Genomic DNA, 20,330 nt, shown 5'->3' on the forward strand with positions numbered 1-20,330 from the left:
CGATGCCTTTTGGGCCAGGAGTCCTCAGGTCATCGGTGTTCTTAGTCTCGAGCTAAGCCAAGAAGAAAAATTTTAGGGTGATTTTTTTTATCTGCAACACATTGAATTCCTGTTAAATCAGAAATGAAGGCCGAAACCATAATAACTAAACACATGGTTTTTCACCATGAAAAAAAATAAAAAGAAACAATTAACCAGAACGGACTCGATGTACCCGTGAGCACCAAGTTCACATCCAAACATTCTGTTTTTGGATATACATATCAAGTGACGCCCCCACAGAGACCATTGCTCCAATTGGCAGAACCGAAGCTTCAACAATACAACACATAAGAAACAAGACTCTATACAATTTATAGAATCAAGTTATGATAACTATACAGACCGAGCAAAAATCGTTTGGCATAGCATTACCCATTACAAGGATTACAGGCTATCAAAAAGGGAATTGAACGACAAATTATACAATCAAATCAAACGTATATACAAAAGCATCCCAAGACAAAATTTGTGTTTCTAGCAATCAAACTACAGATGTCAGAATATCTTCTCTCTAGAGTCAACTTCCAAGGCAATTTGCCATGTTTCAGGAATACAACAGTTCGAATTATTAATCGCACAGCGAAGGCCAACCTTGATGACCTCTCCAAATCGCATCGGAAGATGTATTATGATAAATCTGCATGGAACAATTATCACTTTTCCTATGGCTCCAAGTTCTTTATACTAAACTCTAAATCTAAATATTCCAGATTCAACAAAGTACAGATGGTACCAAGAAAAAGTACCAGCAAAAAGAATCCGTTTTGATCTAAATCAAAACCGGACAGGAACTCAGTATTCCCTGCCAAAGTTCCTTATCAACTGTTGAGTATTCATACCCCATTTCTTTTTTACCAGAAAATTCAAAAGAAAACTATGGTCTGGCCGCCAACCCACAGGAGAGAACTCCAAGTTTCCAGTCACAAGTATACAGGCTTAACATCATTAGCCCCAAAGCTTGTGCTACACTGTGGACATTTGCGGTGTCGACTCCCAGATACTTTCTGGATACATGTACCGCAAAACAAGTGGTAGCATTTTGTAATTACCACCTGACAAAAAAAAAAGGAAAAAGAAAGACAAGTTTAGTAAAACACAAACCAAAATACAAAAAACTAATGTGTATTCAATAATTACTAGAGGAAATTCTAGTGTTTTTTAACTCCAAGAGTTCATATAATTCTCCCCTCTTCCTTTTGTAGCTAACTACTAACAATTTACCCAACATAATATCCCACCTTGTCCTTAAGGTCACATGGACCTACTATTAGTGGGCTGCTAATAAATTTTAGCAGCTGCTATCGTTTTCATGTCCATGTTGTACACATTAAATAACCCATTGACATCCCAAAAATCCTAAAACCTTTGTTCCTTTCAACATAGATAGACAAAAATTATTTAAATACTCTCGTACAAAATAAAGCTCCCATCCTCGAATATAAAGCCAAGGAGCGTCAAAGATGACTTCAATCAAGTATTTACCAGCTATAATAGGAGACTATTCTATCCAGCATGTTTACAAATTTTACCCAACATAATAGCTCACAATCCATTCAGAAAGAGGAAGAAAATCATGTACCTCTTTTGTTCGGTCTTGGCAGATACTGCATTTAACAATTTCCCGGTACTCTGCCAGTTCCTCTTGGAGTCTTTCAATCACCGAGCATCCTTCATTCTGTGCTTTAAGGCGCGAAAGCTTTCTCCTAGAAACCTCCAGCTCCTCCTCTATTCTTTTCTTGGAAAATCTAGAACAAGAATGAAATGGTGTATAGAAAGAGAAATTAATTAAAGCATTCCAATCAATCTGTCTAAAGCATACAAATATCGAAATATTTACATTATGAAATACCTTTCTTTCTCAAGTTCAACATGTAACTCCATACAAGTAACTCGACTACTACCAGATTTAGATTGCACCTCTGTAACTGTATTCTTAACCTGTTGAGATGATCTTCTAACATCCAACAGCCTTCTATGAGTGTTTTCCAAAGTGACAGAACTTTGCATCTTATCCTCTATTAGTCTTTGAATTTGATCTGAACAAAATTTCAACTGCATAGGAACTAATAAGACATCAACTCTAAATTCATATCTGAAATGCAGTTTATATCAAGATCTATGTACCTGGTCCTCAATTCTCGCAGCTTTTGAATCATATAAATTTCGGGTTACATTTGCTTGCTGGATCTCGTGTTGCATTACCCGCTTTTCCATGACCAAAGAATCTTGCTTTTGTCTTGCCCTTACACCTTCTAAAACAAGCTGCACCATAACAATATTAGCAGGCACCCAATGCAAGCCATGATTTCTTCATATATGCACTTACTCATATTAAGATAGAATAATAAAAGAAAAGATATCTAAACATTTTAATATTTTAAAACTGAAAGGAAAAACATGAGGGGGAGAGAAGTTAAGTTATGCTATGTGCATTGATATGAATACAGATGTCGGTTTGCTATTTTATTCGCAAATGTTGAATATATACTAACTAGTAGGACCAAATGGGTAAGGTAGTGAACGATTTACAATGACTAGGACATCATCTTTCAATTTAGAAAGTATTGGCAAACGAAATTTACCATGTATTAATTAATCCGTGACTGACAAGTTTTTTGATAGACAACATATTGAAGAAGTTTGTTCTGAACCTACAGATTTAAAGATTTAGAGTCAACATGTACCAGACTCGAATCTAATTTTTGACTTCCAGCTAGTTCAAAGTAAGCATTCAATGTTCCATTTACTCAACAGTCAGCAACAAATCTCAGCCCTGGAATTCTGGAATAAGATAAAATATGCACAAAATTTTTTTTTACTAGAGTAAGAAAACCAACAATGCTTTTGTTCTGATTGTCGTTGTCAGTATCAGTAACCAAACCATTTAGTGTACACAGATATCTAGTTATGTGGCGCCAGTGATAGGGTTTCAAATTTTGAGTTTTACATTTCTTGGGTCAGCTTTTTAGCTTCAAACTCTTCCCTGTTAGTAATTAAATATTTGGCCGATTAGTTATGAAACCCCATTATATTAATTATTATTATGCATCCAGCACTCAACAGACCTAAGTAAGTGCTCTTATTTGGCACATGCTAATCTTATCTTTGATGTAAAAAAACATTGCTTCAGCTGAATGAGAATAAGAGTTTCCTTTAGAGCCTCATCATTTATGGATCAAGTTATCAAGAGTATGGCTTTGACAAAAATAGATGAGATGCTAATACTGCCACCAAAGCTACTCATTCTAGCACCCACGAATTCTACTATACTACTTAGGGTAGGTAATGGTTGGTTTAATTGTTGGAAGAACCATTGGGTCGGAAAGCACTCTAATCTATCATTTCCTCATCTTTATTGACTTCCATTACACAACTGACAACACTCCATTCCAACAGTGCAAAGGATTCCAATAATTCTTGGAGCCTCAGCTTCTTTCATAACTTCAATAAAAGAAAGTTCTCATAATTGTTGTTTCTTTTGAGCCTCCTTGATAAAGTGTCCCACAACTTAAATAAGTGGTCTCTTGATCAATGTTATACGCATATAATTATATATGCAAATTCTATTCAGTTCCCAACTCATTCCCTTAATACAACCTATTTGTACATTGATAAACTCATTTTAAAGTCCAAGGCTCCCTCTGAAATCAAATATCTGTGGACAGCTATGCATAAGAGAAATATTACCAATGATAATTTGCAATCTTGAAAGCCATAGAAGGCTATTTCCGATGTGATGTCTGTGTTATGTGGAAGCAAATCCAGAACCAATATTAGATTTTATTTGAACTGCCATCTGGTTGAATTTTTATGGAATATTTTTTTTAATATCCTAGGTGAGTGTTCGGTCTGCATCAGTTTCCCATTGACTAGGTTTCCTGTGTTTGGGAGAAGGACAGAGGCCAAATCTGTGTCACAATGTTCAATTTACGCCACTGTTTGTTATATTAGGTTGGGACATAATCCCTACATCTGAGTATCACAATTCAGACTGAGAAGTTCATCTCAGATTTACAGAATTTGTTTCTTCTTCACTTGATACTAGATCTATGGCAAGCTTTTGCTTGTATGGAGATAACAAACTAACCTTATTAAGTTATTATAATGTTGGAATTACATTTACATAAAACTACAACAGATTTCAAGACAGAAGAAAACCAAGTTACCTTAATATTGTAATCATCCCTCTCAGTAATCTGCTGCAGCATATGCTGGTTTTGAGTCTGCTTTTCATCATATGCTTGCCCAATAGACTGCAGAAAAATCATAGCACCAACGAGACCACATTAACATTGTAAGAGCTAGACAAATTTGGAAACTGAATTCTAAGCAACCATTGTCCTATGCGCAGAGAATTCCATTCTACCACTGAAACAAAATAGCCGACCTCTATTTCAGACAAGTAGGCCTCATTTTCTCCATTTTTTGATCTTAATACAACAGACAGTTCAGACATCTCCCTGAAATAATAAAAATATTACAGAAGAATGAGTAACGAGCTCTGAAATTCTAAAATATCAGAATAAAGAAATTTCAATAGAGCACAGAAACAGCTTTATAGAGCTCCTGTCAATGGCATTCACATGAAGCATTTAATTCCACCCTACTGACATAAATAATAACGAAATTCATCCAACTGATTGAAAAAAAAATAAAAGAGAAAACCTTAATCCTTGCAAAAGAATTCATTAAGAGAAGTTAGAAATTAGAAATGAAACATCAGAAGACAGAAAATAATTAAAAGGATACAAATTGGCAAAATAGATAAATAAATATTCAGAGAATATAAATGTAGGTTTTTGGAATATATATATATATATACCTTCCGTACTGAGAGCTCAGAAAACTCCTCATACAGAAAAAAAAATAAATGCTTTGTGTGCACAAAAAAGTTCAACAAATCACGTTGAAAAAGCAACTGTAGCACCTACTACAGCAACATAATATTCCATCAACCACTTTTATGGTTGATAGAGGAAAACAACTGCAAGGAACAAGGGCAAAAGAACCACCAACACCCCCCCCCCCCCCCCAAAAAAAGGGGGGAAAATTAACCCGGGGATAGCAGATTTCAATAACTAATCAAGTAAGAGATTAACTTTTTAGAATCTTCTAATTTCTGTCTCATGGCAGCTATCTCAGCTTCAGCAGCAGCCAGCCTTTGTTGAGATTTGGCCTCAGCTTCATTTGCTGTCTTAACACGCAGTTCTAAGCCATGCTCATCAAGAGAAGTTTTCAAACTTTGAATATTTGCCCATGCTCTGTATTCTGCCTCACGGGCTTCCATGATATCCCTGCAGACACAGATCAGTTAGTTTGCCACGTATTGTGTTACAAGCACTAATCAGACCAAGCATGCCAATAACCCACAATAAGAGGAAAGCTCACAAATTTTCACTGTTATGGCGCAACCAAATATTGAACATAGTTGTGATGCATATGTTAATTTTTCCAAAAGAATTTAAATTAACATAAACAGTTTTTGAAATCATTCAGCAATGAGTCAATGCAATTTGCAAGGCTTCAACGAAATCCAAGTTGACTTGATCTCTCCACTGCAAGCCTGGAATTCTGACGTGCTCCAGGAATATCACCTAACTGTTCACTTCTGATGTGACTTCCGCCAATATGATTACCGAAACTTTACAAAGATAAAATGATAATCAACTGCATTATGTTTTTGTCCTCTTAGAGAATATGTATTTAATGCACAGTGTGCTTGCAAGTAGATTGTCAAACCACACCTTTAGACTGTGTTTGTGAGTTAAGCTTTTGGAGAAGGAAGGGAAGGATTTGAAATAACTTGTACTGAACCTCAAAATAAGCCCGATACATACAATGGTACAATCATATCACAATATCTTGGGCACTAAAAAAGATAAAATTTCTAACAGCTGCCTGCCTTTCCTTTTCATCTTGGTGGTCAATGAAGTCGCTTAATATCAAAAGCTGTTGTCAATGTGCCTGGTTAAGGGTTCAAAGATCGGTTTTAAAAAAAGCACATTCATAGTGTCAGAGCACAAACCACTAGCAGCTAAGTGCTTTGGCAATTTTCCAATGACATTCTAATTCTTTATGGAACATTCTCGAAATGTTTGGAAAGTTATAGTATTTCAAAATATTTTGTTAGAACTCTATGAAACCCACTTATGCGGCAAACTTAAGATCTGGATTAAGGCCTTGTCTGAGTCACATACATAAGAATAATGCAATAAAGAACCCCCACCCCCCAAAAAACCACCAAGAGGGGGCAACCACTCCTACTCTGAAATCCCTAATAAATAATTCAAGGGACCCAAATCCTTGTTATGAAATTAAGGTTAAGGGACGTCAACCCTTGAGTGCCAAATAGAGGTAACATGGCATGAGCATTTCACCATTCCATGCCCCATACCTCCCTCCATCCCTCTCCACATTCAAGCAACAGAAAAAATCTCGCAAAACCTCTATCACCCAGTCTTCTGTGCAGTTTTCTGCAGTTTGCTTTTGCAATCTGCTTGCCAACTCTCAAGTGGAGTCTGGCTGACTGGCTCACAACATTTTTTGATGGCTCATGTCCTCAACAGTCGCCAATGGCGGATTCAGAAATTTTATAAGAGGGGGCCAAATTAAATACAAAATAAATTAAAATATAACATAACAAAAAGTCAACAAAATATAATTTATAATATATAGGTCAAAATTAATAATTATATTATATGGAAATCAACATTCAACTACATACTTTAGGATTTTGGTATTTTTAAATTTGTTCTACGATATTTCATATAACTAATTATCAATTTACCATCTGAAATAAATTTTGAAGCATTCTCTTTTTCAACATATACAATCATATAATCTGCTAAAAATTCGTCTTCCATCTTGTTTTAATAATTTTTATTGTACAAAAAGTCTATTCAGTTATTACTGTTGTTATAAAGAGTCAAAACAAGAAATTTTTTTATAGTTGTTGCTTTTTTACATTAATCCAAACCTTTTTTTTTCAATAAATAATATATTTATACGCTTTTTATTGTTTTTTAAACCTATTTGTTAATTGCTACTAATATATTATAATACACATTATAATTTATACATATTAAGTTACTAACATGTAAATTTTTTTCGTGTAATATACTAAAATATATTTAATCTATAATATAATATATATATATATATATATATATAATTATATAATAATAATAATAAACTAATAGTACTTATTTTTTTTAAAAAAAATTTGGGGGGGGGGGGGGGGGGACCATGGTCACCTTAGGGCCCCCCTTAAATCCGCCGCTGCCAGTCACTGTTTGATGTCAGTCGATGGTAGTCATCAGTCAGCAATAATTGGAGAAACAAAGGGGGGCACAGAAGAATATTATAGGTGAGTGTACAAGCTTACTGATTGTGTATGAAGTAAGAGCATAAGCCATTAACTAGGTCCAGTTAGGTGGTTGTGGTTTTCTTCTTTCAATTAAAAGTATGGTGAGCATATGAAAATTGTCAAATTACCCATGGGACCAATATCTCCATTGAGCGAAGGCATAGTCACCATCCAAACGGAATCACTTTGTGGGGTAGGGGGCATTTACTCCCCCATCCTAATCCCCAGGGGGAAATCCCACATTCAGCCCTCTTTGTGAGGATTGACACAAATTTCTCCATGCACAGATCCCTACTGCCATCCCTAGTGCTAAACATATAGGTAATAATCCCATTTATCAAATGTTAGGAGCATATAGACACATAAATTTGTTCCTTCTTTAGAACTTTCTGAAAATATTCATGAGCAAATTCTTCTCATAACGCTAAAACAAAGTTGACGAAAAGATATAAACCATATCAATCATAATAGACCATACAAATTCAAGTTGAGAATTTGAAGTCGAACCTTGAATCAATGGATTCACGTCTAAACATTTCCAGTATCAACTTCAAATCCCGCTCACTCTCTCTCAATTCTTCAACCTACATCAAAAGGAAAGGCAGATGCATTTTTACAAGAAAAGAAAATTGTTCACCTTACATATGTGATCCTATCCAATTTATATGACCTTGTGCATTTTGATGAACCATCTCACCAAAACCTAAAGCTACTAGCACATGAATGGAATTATATATTAACATGCCACCTCACACTAGTCTATAGGGCGAATGGCACTATATATAACTTCCCACCTACATTAGTAGTAAGATGACAGAATGGAACGAAATCAAAATTCAATACCATTTGGTTATTGAAACTAGGATGCTATATCATCTCAACAGTTTATGATCTTGGATAAAGACAAGACTGGTTTTATATCTTAACCAATACATTTTTCATACACATCAAACTGATTATGTCCGAGGCAGAACTAACAATTTAATCTATATCTTGCATGTGATAATTCAAGTTAACAACCCTATTATTATAAAAGTGAAATGAAATGGGAATAAATAATACAAAGAACCAATAATGAGAATTAGCATGTCCTAATTTATTTTAATTTCCTTAGTAAACATGTTCCATATAGGACAATCTTGATAATGTATCCTGCACTATCCTGCACCCACTTTATGCATCTTATGGCCTGATTGGTTTCTGTTTTCATTTTCCGTGTTTCTTATTCTCCTTCAGAAAAATCTTTAAAATAGAAAACTATGAAAATAAAAAATGAAAATAGTAATGCTCCTATGTCTTCCAGCCCTGATAAAAGATTGTGGTCACTTGATACATCTGAACAGTATACTTGTAAATCTTATTTCAAGTCTCTATCACAATCCTCAACAACAAAACCTTTCCTTCCTCCTTTATAAACTCCCATATGGAAAATGGAAATCCAAATCTACCTCCAAAGTCAAATCCTTTATATGCACAGTTGTGCTTAACAGAACTAATACCAATGACAATTTGCAGGTTAGGAGGCCACATATCTTATTTCAAGTCTCTATCACAATCCTCAACAACAAAACCTTTCCTTCCTCCTTTATAAACTCCCATATGGAAAATGGAAATCCAAATCTACCTCCAAAGTCAAATCCTTTATATGCACAGTTGTGCTTAACAGAACTAATACCAATGACAATTTGCAGGTTAGGAGGCCACATAAGGTCATTACCCCTTATGTGCGTGTGTGTTGGGTTTGGATAAATTCAGAAATAGTCTCACGTGTCTTTGCACTGCCATGTGGCTGATTCTTTGTGGAATTCTTTGTTTGAGGCTTGCAGGTTCTGGGAGAAAGAAAGAGGCAAACTCTTAGTGGCAATGTGCAATAGATGCCACTATATAGAGTATTTGGCTAGAGGCTATAGCGCAATTTAAACGTTTAATGATAGATACCCAGGAAGAGTTGTTTGGAATAAAATTAGGCATTGAGCATCTATCACGTAAAGCATATGGACTCTGTAGAGCCATAATTCACTGATGTTATGATTTTCTATGTATTCTTAGTTTGGGAGATTTCTTTTCCTCTGCTTCTTTGTATTCCTCTATATATTAATGATTTTCTTTATCAATATATGTATTTGGTGCTCAATTTCTTTTGCTTTATCTTCTTGGAGTGATAGTGACGAGTGGGTCTTACTGTGAGATACTTTCACGTGTTTCATTTATTTTACTGCTGCTTTCACCTTAATTTAGGTGCACCTCTGCTCACATCCATTAAGTATAAACTATTTAAAGCAATTGAGGTGTATAGAACTCTGATATTTATAACAGTCCATTCCTCGTACACATTCTGTTGGTTCTCAAGCCTAAGACAGTAAATTTTAGTTAGTTCAGCAACACTCCCAAACAATCCTAGGTCAGACACACAGAGTCCGGTCCCATGACCCACTGATCAAACTATTCACCTAGGCCCCACTCCTCATTGTTCTTCTTAGATGTTAACTCAATGTAAATTTGTTGCAACTTCCTCATATTACCTACCTTAATGCTACTTACAACTTTGGAATGTAACACTTTTTCTTAAGCCCTGTAAAATCCCCAATGGAAATCACCCATGCAAGCTGGAACTTATACACAATAACTCCACGTTGTCAAGTTACCTCATAACAAGTCAGCCATTGGCTATATAAGCAAGTATTTTGCATCAAATAAACTCTGATGGATCTACCTAGATTATCTACAAAGAATTTGGCCATGCAAGGACATACTATCCTGTTTTTTTCTTTATTTGATAGATAAGGATATAGTTAGATGGGAAGAATCCTCAAATAGATACAAAAGAACCAGTTAATGTCTGAACAGATAAACCTAGTAACAATTCATGCACCAGACTAGGCATTGTTGACTTCTCAGTATCTCAACAACCCTGAGTTAGCCAATATTTTTTGTTCATACAGTACATAAGCAAAGCACTTCTGGCAGTGGAGAAAAACAACTGCCAAAACCGTCAGAAATCTTTTTCAACATGGCTGTTAACTAGTCTAAACTACATAGGACCTGGTCTAGGTACCACGGTATAAACCCCAGTATAGCTTGCCAGACAACATGACTCACCAAATAGATACTTCCCTTGTAATGATTCACTCATTCGAATAAGTTCTGAAGTTCTACCTCAGTTTTCTAAATTCGTCTCTTTTTTGCTTTAACTCTCTCTCTCGCACACACATACATGCAGACATTGTCTTCTACTTTCTAACCTTATGAAACACTTCGAACAAGAACTGGAAGAATACAATGTCATATCAAGTAATTGCTCATTATAGAGCACAACCTGAATGAGACGAATTAAAAGACCACACAAACCAAAAGCAGCTAACATTCTTTTATATCAAGTATAAGTAACATACCACACCAAGCAGCCTCTTTATTTCAGCAGCTTGACCAGCAGCCCTAACAGTGAAAACATCACATTCCTTTACCTGTCATTATTAAAGAGGGCAGAAACATTTCAGGGCCCTTGATTTATGCAGCCAAAAAAGTGCAGTTCATAAATAAACTAAACCAACCTTCCTGTCAAGAATATTAGAAATAGACTGCACATCTGCACGCAGAGAATGGATATCTGAAGCTGATTCTTTATACTTGCTTAGTTGACTTTGCATAGATTCCATTTCCTCAGGAAATGAAGAAAGCAAAGATTTAAATTCTCCTATAACTTGATTCCTTCCTGAAGCAAATAGAAATTCATTACCATTTATGAACAATTAAACCACACAACATAACATTGTATGCTTTATACAAAGGAAGTAGCCAAACCCGGTTCTCTTGCTTCCTCATGCAGTTTATTTTCAATCACATTTCTTTCATCTATCTTTTTCTGTATCTCAGACCGTAAATCAGCCACTCTAGAATCAGCAACTGACACTGATCTTTGAAAAATATCTGCTAAGTCATTTTTAATGTACCATTCCCTCTCCTTCCACACAAGATTGTCTTTCTCAACCTAGAGGCATAAGCAAAATGCAATGGAAACAAAAGGGGCTGTCATAAGAAGCACATCATACCTCATACGACAATGTCAAAATATCTAAATCTAAATTAAATAAATAAATAAGTAACAACCAGTTACAACCTGTAGTTTCTCGAATAAAGCCTGATACTCGTGAACTTCGGCTTTTGATTTTTCTATCTGATCTCTAACCAATTGGAAGCAATGGGAAGAAGTAATACAATCCAAATTCTTCAACGTGTTCTGATGAAATAACTCCAAGTCAAACATTGTAACAGAATACATTTAAAACATAGCCTTGAAAAACATAATAGGAAAATACCAAACACATCATAGGTACAAACAATAAACGCAACCTGTAGATCGCACAACTGCTGTAATATTCTTATTCTTTCCTCGTGAAGACCTTTCAGTTCCACTAATCGAGACGAACCTTGGTCCTGAGAAACCCAATAATTACGGTTTGATATCCCAAGAATTTTAGAAAAGGGCCAAAGAATTCAACAACATTACCAATAGGTCCTTCAGAGTAGATTCCATATCTTGCAAATCCTTTTGCTTGTCTCTGACTTTATCACTAGCAACATGCGCAGTTCCAACATTTAAGACAGGGAGAACTGCCCCCTTTGCTGAATCTCTCTCTGCTTTAAGAGTAAAAAGTTTGCTATTGCTTTCTTCCAGTTCTGCAAGAATGCGTTCAAGCTCCCCTAAACAAATAACAGCAAGACAAATAAACTGCATATCATATCCCAACCTTGGCTGAATACAATAAAGGGTAAATTACAGTGAACCTCAGTTACTTTGAACCCCAAGACCTTGAAGTTTAGTGTAATTTTACACTCATCTCCACTCTAGTTCTCCAGCTTACATTCACGACTCCATTTATATTGTGCCGTTAAGATTCTTTCCTAATAAAGTTTGATTTATTTCTCAAATGATAATTGTCAAGATTCATTTCTTAAGTATTGGAATAATTCTTCAATTTCTTCCCCAGAAAATTACTTCTTTCCCCATTTTTTTCCAGGTGTTCCTTTTCCTCAAATTTTCCATCTATTCTTCTATAAAACTACATCATACCAATGCACCAGGCAGTTCGATTTCCTTCTAAAAATTAAAAAAAAAAAGGGCAGCCCAATCGATGTTTTGAAAAAGCAGTATGGCGGCGTTATAATGTTATGGGATGGCGGATTTCTTCCATGCCGCCATACAGTGGTTACCGCAATGAGTTTTTCATGGAGGGTGAAATGCCGGCTGCAATTGCGGTGGCAACATGGCAGACCGCAATAGAAATGGCGGAAATTGCAGGGTTTTTTGGATTTTTGAAAAAATTGAGGATTATTTTTGTCATTTAGGAACCCAAAAAGGCTACAACTCACCTTCCTCAGCCTCCTTTTTACAGAAAACTGCCTCTTCCTCTCTGACGGTCCAAAAACTCTCTTCTCCCTCTCCCTCTCTGCTCCAGGCTGCTTTGCTGCCGGAAGAACCACGGGCTGCGTGCGAGGCAGCACTGTCCAACTCTAGTTCCTCCTTCTCTCTGTCTTCCCTTTCTGCCTTTCTCTCTGTGTTCTGGCGAAGTCGTCGCTGACTCACTGCTCGCTGCCACTCGCCGCTGCTGCAAGCCACGGGTTCCCTCTCTCTGCTTTGTAACTTATTTTCTGTTCCAGACTCTTCCTACCCTTTCTTACTTTCCTGTTTCCCCTTTTATTTACATAAGTTCGGTGCTATAAATTACATTATAAACCTCTATTTCCATTTTTTTTAAATTTACATAGGTTCAAGACAAGCCGGTGACTATAATGTCCCTGCCCATGCCTCTTATATTCTATGGTGTATTATGACTGATGTTATGTTTATTTTGCTGTATTAATTGGATGCCTTATGAGTAGAAAGTTGCTTAAAGTGATTAGATTTTATAATTTATTACCTTTAGAGTGTTTCTGCATGTTTTTTTGTGCATATACATGTATTGTTTAGGTAGTCCGCCATTTCCCGCAAAGCGGATTTTCGGCTTACCGCCATGAGCCGCCATCCGAACGTAAGTCTGGGGAAGGGCCATATCCAGAGGGTGTAATGTAGATAAGCCTAATCTGATAATTACATATCAGTGGCTTCCACGTCTTAAACCCATGACCTTACGTCACACGGAGGCAACTCAACCAATTTCCTTCTAATTGATAAAAACAAAAACAGAAGTTAAAAATAAAAACTAAACTCAACTGTTACCCAACCATTCTTCCCTTAAAATAAAATTACGAAATTCAAAATATATTATTTTTGGTATAGAAGTTTATCCTGCCTCAATACCAAAGAAACTTAAATCAGATATGCAAGTAGAAAACATAGATTCATATTTCCAGTTAAATAAATTAAATAATTCTTTCCTCAAGGAGCCGTAGAAGTTTAATTTTATTGCAATTTCCAAATGGCAAATATATCTCCATTTACTTAAACCACCAGCAATTTGCAATTGCCTAAATGCGCATTTAAAAAAGCTTTCAGAAGTTTGGCCTAGCTCAGTTATATCCATGCTAGGACTAAGGACCAGTTTGGATAGGTCCATAAGTAACCTTTTTTAACTTTTAACTTATGAAAAGTTACAGCATTAGTGTTTGGTGCAATTTTCAAAACCAAATTGTAACTTTCTAAAAAACTATTTAAGTGCTTATGGAGAAGCTAAAAAAAAAGACTTCTCTTATAATAAAAAGCTTTTTATTACTCTTCTTTTAAAATATGCACTTTTAGGACTAAAAAACCAAATACAAAATAACTTATTTATAAGCTATTTTTAATATAAGTATTTATTGTTTAAGATCTTTTTTCAAAAGGAACTTAATTAAGTTGTTTACCCAAACTGGGCCTAACACTCCATTAGTAAGCCCCAACAGAGCACCAATGACCCAGCCTCTATTCATCCCTAACAAGCACCACACATGTCCTACTTAAGAGCAATTCTTTATGATTTTCCTTATGAAGAAATTGGTATTAGCATTAAAGCAACAATCTTGAGGCAGTGTGCTGCCTTTCACTCCATAAACACAATGTGCTGAATGAGTACAAGAGGAGAAGTAGGAAAGGAAGAGTACAGGAGGACCACCGGATTAGTGAGTTTACACTGAAGTTGGGATAACTGAGAAATAGAGGAAGAAAAAGAAAGGTGTGAATGCCCACTTGAAAAACTTCACCCTCCCAAGTCCCAAGTGTGCAGAAAAATGAGAGAAAAAGGCGAAAGAAGCAATTCACCATTATATCCCCAACAAAATCAATTGTACAAAAATGGCAGTGTCCACACCAAATTTAGTTTCGCTTAAGCAACTATTTAAAACAACTTTTATTATTTTGGTTTCCAAAGAGCGTTCCTCGTCCCTATTACCGGGAAAGGGTTTAATCCCCTTTCGAGCATAGTCAAGCTTTCTCTCCCAACTGGTGCTCTCTCCAAGAGTAGAACTTGGGTTCTCCGTTCTCCTGGCGCTGTAGTGTGCAGCTACACCAGCACCCTTGTGGGAAAACATTATTATTTAAATGTTACTAAATCTTATTTCTTAGTAACATTGCTACAAAATAATTCTTAAATTTGTGTAATCCTTTAAAAATTGAATAAAATGACATCTATTTTTTAGTACAATAAGGGAATATACGTCATTTTAACACAACACATTTACTGTCTCTTCATTTTCACTTTCTTTCCTTTTCCTCAAAACACATAAAAAAGATGGCATATTTTTCCTTCCATGTATTGTTCCTTCATTCTCTCCTCACCTAAAGAAACCAAAATGGCACCCATGCCACCTCACCCCCATAAACCTGCTGTGTTTGGGTTTCTTTTTATGGCTTTGCTCCAACATTGTCACTAAGGCCATTTCAGAAAATTGTTAATTTTCATTTCATTGTAAAGAAAGTATTAAATATTGCAACAATATTGAGTTTAACATTTCCTTTTCTACATTCGTTTGTTGTATTTTATGCTAACTTAAACAATATGATATTTTTCCTTAGTTACTGTCTTCCTTTTAGTTGATTCTACTGTAAAGGATAAAAATAATTTACGTACCCCTATATATCATTGCACATGCAACTCAACAAATTTCATCTTCGGAGTTCGGACCATCATTTATTCATGTTGTTCTCATTTTCGCTACCATAAACCAGAAGATATTTTCCTAGTACTTACTTTCTTCCTTTTGGTTCAAATTTCTATGGTCAAATACAAAAATTAATATTGAAAGGGAAAAAAAAATTTTACCTATTCACACGTCATTTATTCTTTATCTCTTAAATTAATCCAATTATACGTTGTAAAAGTATAACGACAACTGACAAATTGACCCACTCCATCCCCCAGACAACGACAGAAAAAATAAAAACCAAAAACAACTCGAAATAAAGTGGAGATAAAAATAAATATATATCATATATCATAATCACAAGAATTTACCTTTCAATTTACAAAGTTCTGCTTTATTTTTGGCATCAAGATCTCTACGAGCTTGGAACTCACTTGCTAAAGACTTGTGCTTTAAATGCAATTCACTGAATGCTGACCTCAAATTTTTAACTTCCCCTTCTAAATCAGCGGAAAGCTTCTGCCTGTATGAAACTATAAACAGGCAATGTAACCAAGAAAGCTAAGAAACTGCTCCAACAGAATAAGCCTAATAAATGATAAATCACATACAAATATACTCATATCTTACCATCTCCTGGAAGCTTCTTCAGTACTGCAGTATGCAATCCATCCTTCAAACGCCAAAATTTATGAATAGTTGTAACAACGTTTTTCAAAATGCTTTGTTCTTTTTCGGAATTCAATTGTCTCTGCTCTTCCACCTGGTTTGCACAGTTGTAAGTGGAAGAGCTTTCAGTTGCACCAGTTTGCATCAGTCTGCTGAGAAAAACATCATGAACAGTTGATGGACTATCATCTGCAATGCAGATCAAATGACCTTGTTAACCAACCACATTTCCAGCCACATACAGATGTCAATACAAATTCTGAAACTATAAATCTAATCCTAAAAAGAACTGAGATCTAACAACTGGTAATACTACACCAGAGAACAACATTTTTAAAAAACATAAAACAAAATACCATGAACTACAAAGCACAAAATTTACACCCAAATAGTACACACCCCCTAGTAATGACAACAAAATTTACTTGAAAAGACCCCAAAAAAAAAAAAAGAACTACCCAGCCCATAAGTCCCTTATAGCCCAATGGTTGAGGTCAAGAACTTGCATGGTTTCTGAAAATCTTTTGAGCTGCGTTTGGAAGGGAAACTGAGAGACAGAGACCGACAACAGAGACTGAATTAAGTCTCTGTATTGTGTTTGGTATAAAATGTACTGGACTCGGTTATGAATCAATATCATGTTTGGTTTAAGATAAATATGGAGATCAAGGGGTATATTTAGAATTTGAATAATTAAATGTGTATTTTTAGAAAGAAATATTCTAAAAATTTCAGTCTCTCTCTCTAAAAATTTCAATCCCCTGGGTCCCTACTTTTTTGAGGTACTAAAGGGACTGAAATTTTAGTTCTAGTATCTGACCAAACACAAGGGAATGGATCCTCTCAATTGTTAAAAAAAATTGAGAGTGTAAAGTGTAATCTCTAACCCTTCATTATTCTCTCTCTCATATTTATTTTTTGTCCCACTTATAAAATTAATGGTGAGAGATTACACTTTACTCCCTCAATTGTTAAAAAAAATTGAGAGGATCCATTCCCCTAAACACAATACTCAGTCTCAGTCCCCCAATTACAGTCATATCCAGGAAACAAACGCAGCTTTGTAGAATAATCAACTAGGCCAGTCAAGAAAATCTGTCACTTGATAGTTGATTCTTAAAATTAATCAGCATTAATAATTTGATGATTCAGCATTAAAGGCAAAACAAAAAATTCATAATAACACCACTAACTTGCAAAACTTAGATGGACATGGCTGGAAAAGCTTGAACATGAGATATAGAATCCTTAATGGGAACTATTGGTGCACCTGCTTGGTGAAAGAATTAGTTGCTCTGTTTCCGGAAATGCAAAAGATTGATTGTGATTGGTATATTTAAAAAGATGAGTTTCAGTTAAGGAAACACTATAACTTCTTCAGTTTTAAGTGAGGGCAAAATTGGAACTTCAACAGATTAAGAGAATAGAAACCTAAGAAGTCTGAATGAGGAAAAATAGCAAACTCAGATTAAAAGGATCAAAAAGCAGACATTATTTAAACTCAAAGGTGACTTGATCATAGTTTTGTGTAATATCCGCCCCCCCCCCCCCCAAAAAAAAAACAAAAAAAAACACACACCCCAAAAAAAAAAAAAAGAAAAAATTGTTGCCCAGAATGTTTGATTTCACCTGTCACTCTATGATGCCTACCAAGGCAATGACATGATGTAGGATGCAATTAACAACTATGATACTTATAGATCATAATTATGAAGGCCAACAATTAAAACCCCCAATAGAGTTGCATCCCACTTACATTTGCAATTTCGGATTAGTAATAAAAGTCTGAAATTGAAAGAGGTGTATTATGTAACTATGCCTTTTAAAATAACTACTTCTATGAAAGAACTTGCTAGCAATCAATGGAACAACTTCAAATTTATTTTATAATCCTTCCTAGCAAAAAGGGAAACTACAGCACGATAATAATGTAAACCAAAAATGAGTATTTTCAAAATACATGTGATTGAATGAATGACTACATGGCATTGTCTTGCAGCAAAAAATCATATAAAATAATAAGAAAGATCAAGTGACCTCACCGCTAGCAACGTCAGCGTATCTTGAATCCAAGTTGCAGATATACTCTCTCGAGCGTTCAGAACACGATGCCAAGTCATTAACCAGCTTTGTGCAGAAAGCGGATATTGCCCAGCAAGTGATTGTGATATAAATCGTAAGACAAATTAAAGCATGGAATATTTGAACTTAAGGAGTAAAAAATGAAACACAAAATAAATTACCTGTTCCCAGTTTTTCTTAACCACTGTTAAAGCAGAGTCATATGACTGTTGCCTCTCCTTCATTTGAGAAAATTTATTCTCAAGAGCTGTATGCTCTAGCTTCTGTGTTTCTAATTTCTGCATAAGCTTTTGATTTTGAAACTGAAGTACAGCAATATCAAGCTGTAATAAGAGAGCCATAAGTTCAATTAGAATTACCCATGCAGGTTATTACCTTAGTTCTTCCCATATGCATGATTGTTAAATTCGATCTATATGAAGTACTAAATACAGTCCATAACAACATTCAAATAAAGTCCAACGATGTAGTTTTCAGAATTTTAATCGTTATAGATAAGCACGAATTCATAAAGAGATAAAACAATCAGCATTTACACAGACACTTCTCTTTCATAATTATTCGGCAGTATACACTAATGATACTCAAGCAAACAAAGGAATTAAACAAATGATCATATAGCAATGTAAGTAGTAACTCTGCAAATAAAGAGTAGCAGAACAATCCTCAGTTCTAGTGGAAAGAAAAGAATTGGTAGGATCAGAAAAGGCAACCTTAAAACATATATCTTATATCCTTAGCATCCAAAAGCCAAAACAAGGGTATTGCAAATAATCAACAGAGTAAATTGGCAAGTGTAAACTGTAACTCTATTAGTCTATTAATTATTCATCGAAAGACAATCATGCGTGTCAAAAAGTAAAATAGGCAATGCAAATGGTTATAACTATTAAGCATTTGCTATAATATAAATTAACTAAGCAAAACACAAGAAGCTAATATACCCTGCTAGTTGGCATTTACATGAAAGATCAGGATGGACAAAAATACAATTTACAAAGGGCTTAAACTCATTGGAAAAAGCACCACCAAAATTGCTGTTTTGTCAGTTGTCACCACCAAAATTACAAGGACAGAAAGGAAACTCAGGACCCCCCCCCCCCCCGGGCGGGGGCACCCGAAAGAAAAGAAAGGAAAAAAAAGAAAATCCATGGAACATTATGAACTGCAAAATTTGAAGCACAAGTTTTAGATACACAAACAAATAAATAAAGATCATAATGGTTTCACCTTTTTGTCTTCAGAAATGGGCAAGAAGGGCAGCTTCTTGGCAGTAGCAGGTGCTGCCGTCGGTGACAGGGAGCTAAAGTGACGCCGTTTTCTGTCTGACTCACCCATGCTGCCCATTGAAAACATAAACACACACAAACCCTAGACACGCCCACTCACACCACTCACATCACACAGAATCCAATTAAACCTAATTCAAATCCTTCACATAGTGCGCCAGCAATTCCCAGATACAATCAGAAACTATAATTCCAAGACAAACACAAATTAAACAATCCTACAAAACCCTAATTCAAACCCCACCCAAACAAGGAGCATTCATAAAAAAAAGAAAATAAATAGATGAGTTTTTATAGCTGTCTATATATCTAACTCTCTACTTCGAGACCATGTTGTTGTAAGGAAGAAATCTAGGGTTTCAGTCTCCGCGTGTATTATTACTATTTCCCTCTTCTCTGTTGGTCCTTTCTCAATTAAGTTCTCTGCATAGCCATTTTCTTTCTCTCTGGAATGCGAAGGAGGAGAGAGAAAGTTAATGTTTTAAAGTATTTGTATTTTTCTGTGAAGAAATGGCATCGCGTGTAATTTCCATAGGACTTGAAGGATAATTTCGTAATTTCTTATACACGTCTAAACGGCATTTGTACAAAGTGAATGAACGTCGCCGGAGGGATTATTTGATTTGATTATTTGGAATATTCTAAGTTTTTAGGTAGCGTTTGGTGGAGAGACAGAGACAGAAAGGCTGAGACTGAGAGACAGAGACTAAGAGACAGGAATTGGAACAAATCTCAGTATTCTGTTTGGTGCAAAATGAGAGACAGGAATTGAAACAAGAATGAAACTCTAATTTAATTTGTACAAATGGTAAAATTAGAATTAATTA

At 35.3% G+C, this 20,330-nt stretch overlaps 1 protein-coding gene across 2 annotated transcripts; it reads right to left on the minus strand.

Moving 5' to 3' along the window:
* Positions 1-537: 537 nt before the first annotated feature.
* Positions 538-19,953, minus strand: LOC130932787 (E3 ubiquitin-protein ligase BRE1-like 1). Of its 2 annotated transcripts, XM_057862200.1 has the most exons (19): positions 19,445-19,953; positions 18,376-18,537; positions 18,175-18,259; positions 16,094-16,321; positions 15,835-15,996; positions 11,916-12,109; positions 11,759-11,842; positions 11,526-11,645; positions 11,210-11,396; positions 10,960-11,120; positions 10,801-10,872; positions 7,916-7,992; positions 5,142-5,336; positions 4,430-4,502; positions 4,209-4,295; positions 2,167-2,304; positions 1,892-2,094; positions 1,622-1,787; positions 538-1,094 (listed from the first exon to the last, which is right to left on the minus strand). In XM_057862200.1, exons 1-19 carry the CDS (start codon positions 19,568-19,570, stop codon positions 963-965), a joined length of 2,652 nt encoding a protein of 883 aa, XP_057718183.1. In that variant the 5' UTR covers positions 19,571-19,953; the 3' UTR covers positions 538-962. The 2 variants fall into 2 exon arrangements, with proteins under 2 accessions (XP_057718183.1, XP_057718184.1); XM_057862201.1 differs by lacking the exons at positions 538-1,094; positions 1,622-1,787 and having other exon boundaries at positions 1,892-2,105.
* Between the last annotated feature and the right edge of the window lie 377 nt (positions 19,954-20,330).

Source organism: Arachis stenosperma, chromosome 6 (genome assembly GCF_014773155.1).
Source record: "Arachis stenosperma cultivar V10309 chromosome 6, arast.V10309.gnm1.PFL2, whole genome shotgun sequence".
Lineage (NCBI taxonomy): Eukaryota > Viridiplantae > Streptophyta > Magnoliopsida > Fabales > Fabaceae > Arachis > Arachis stenosperma.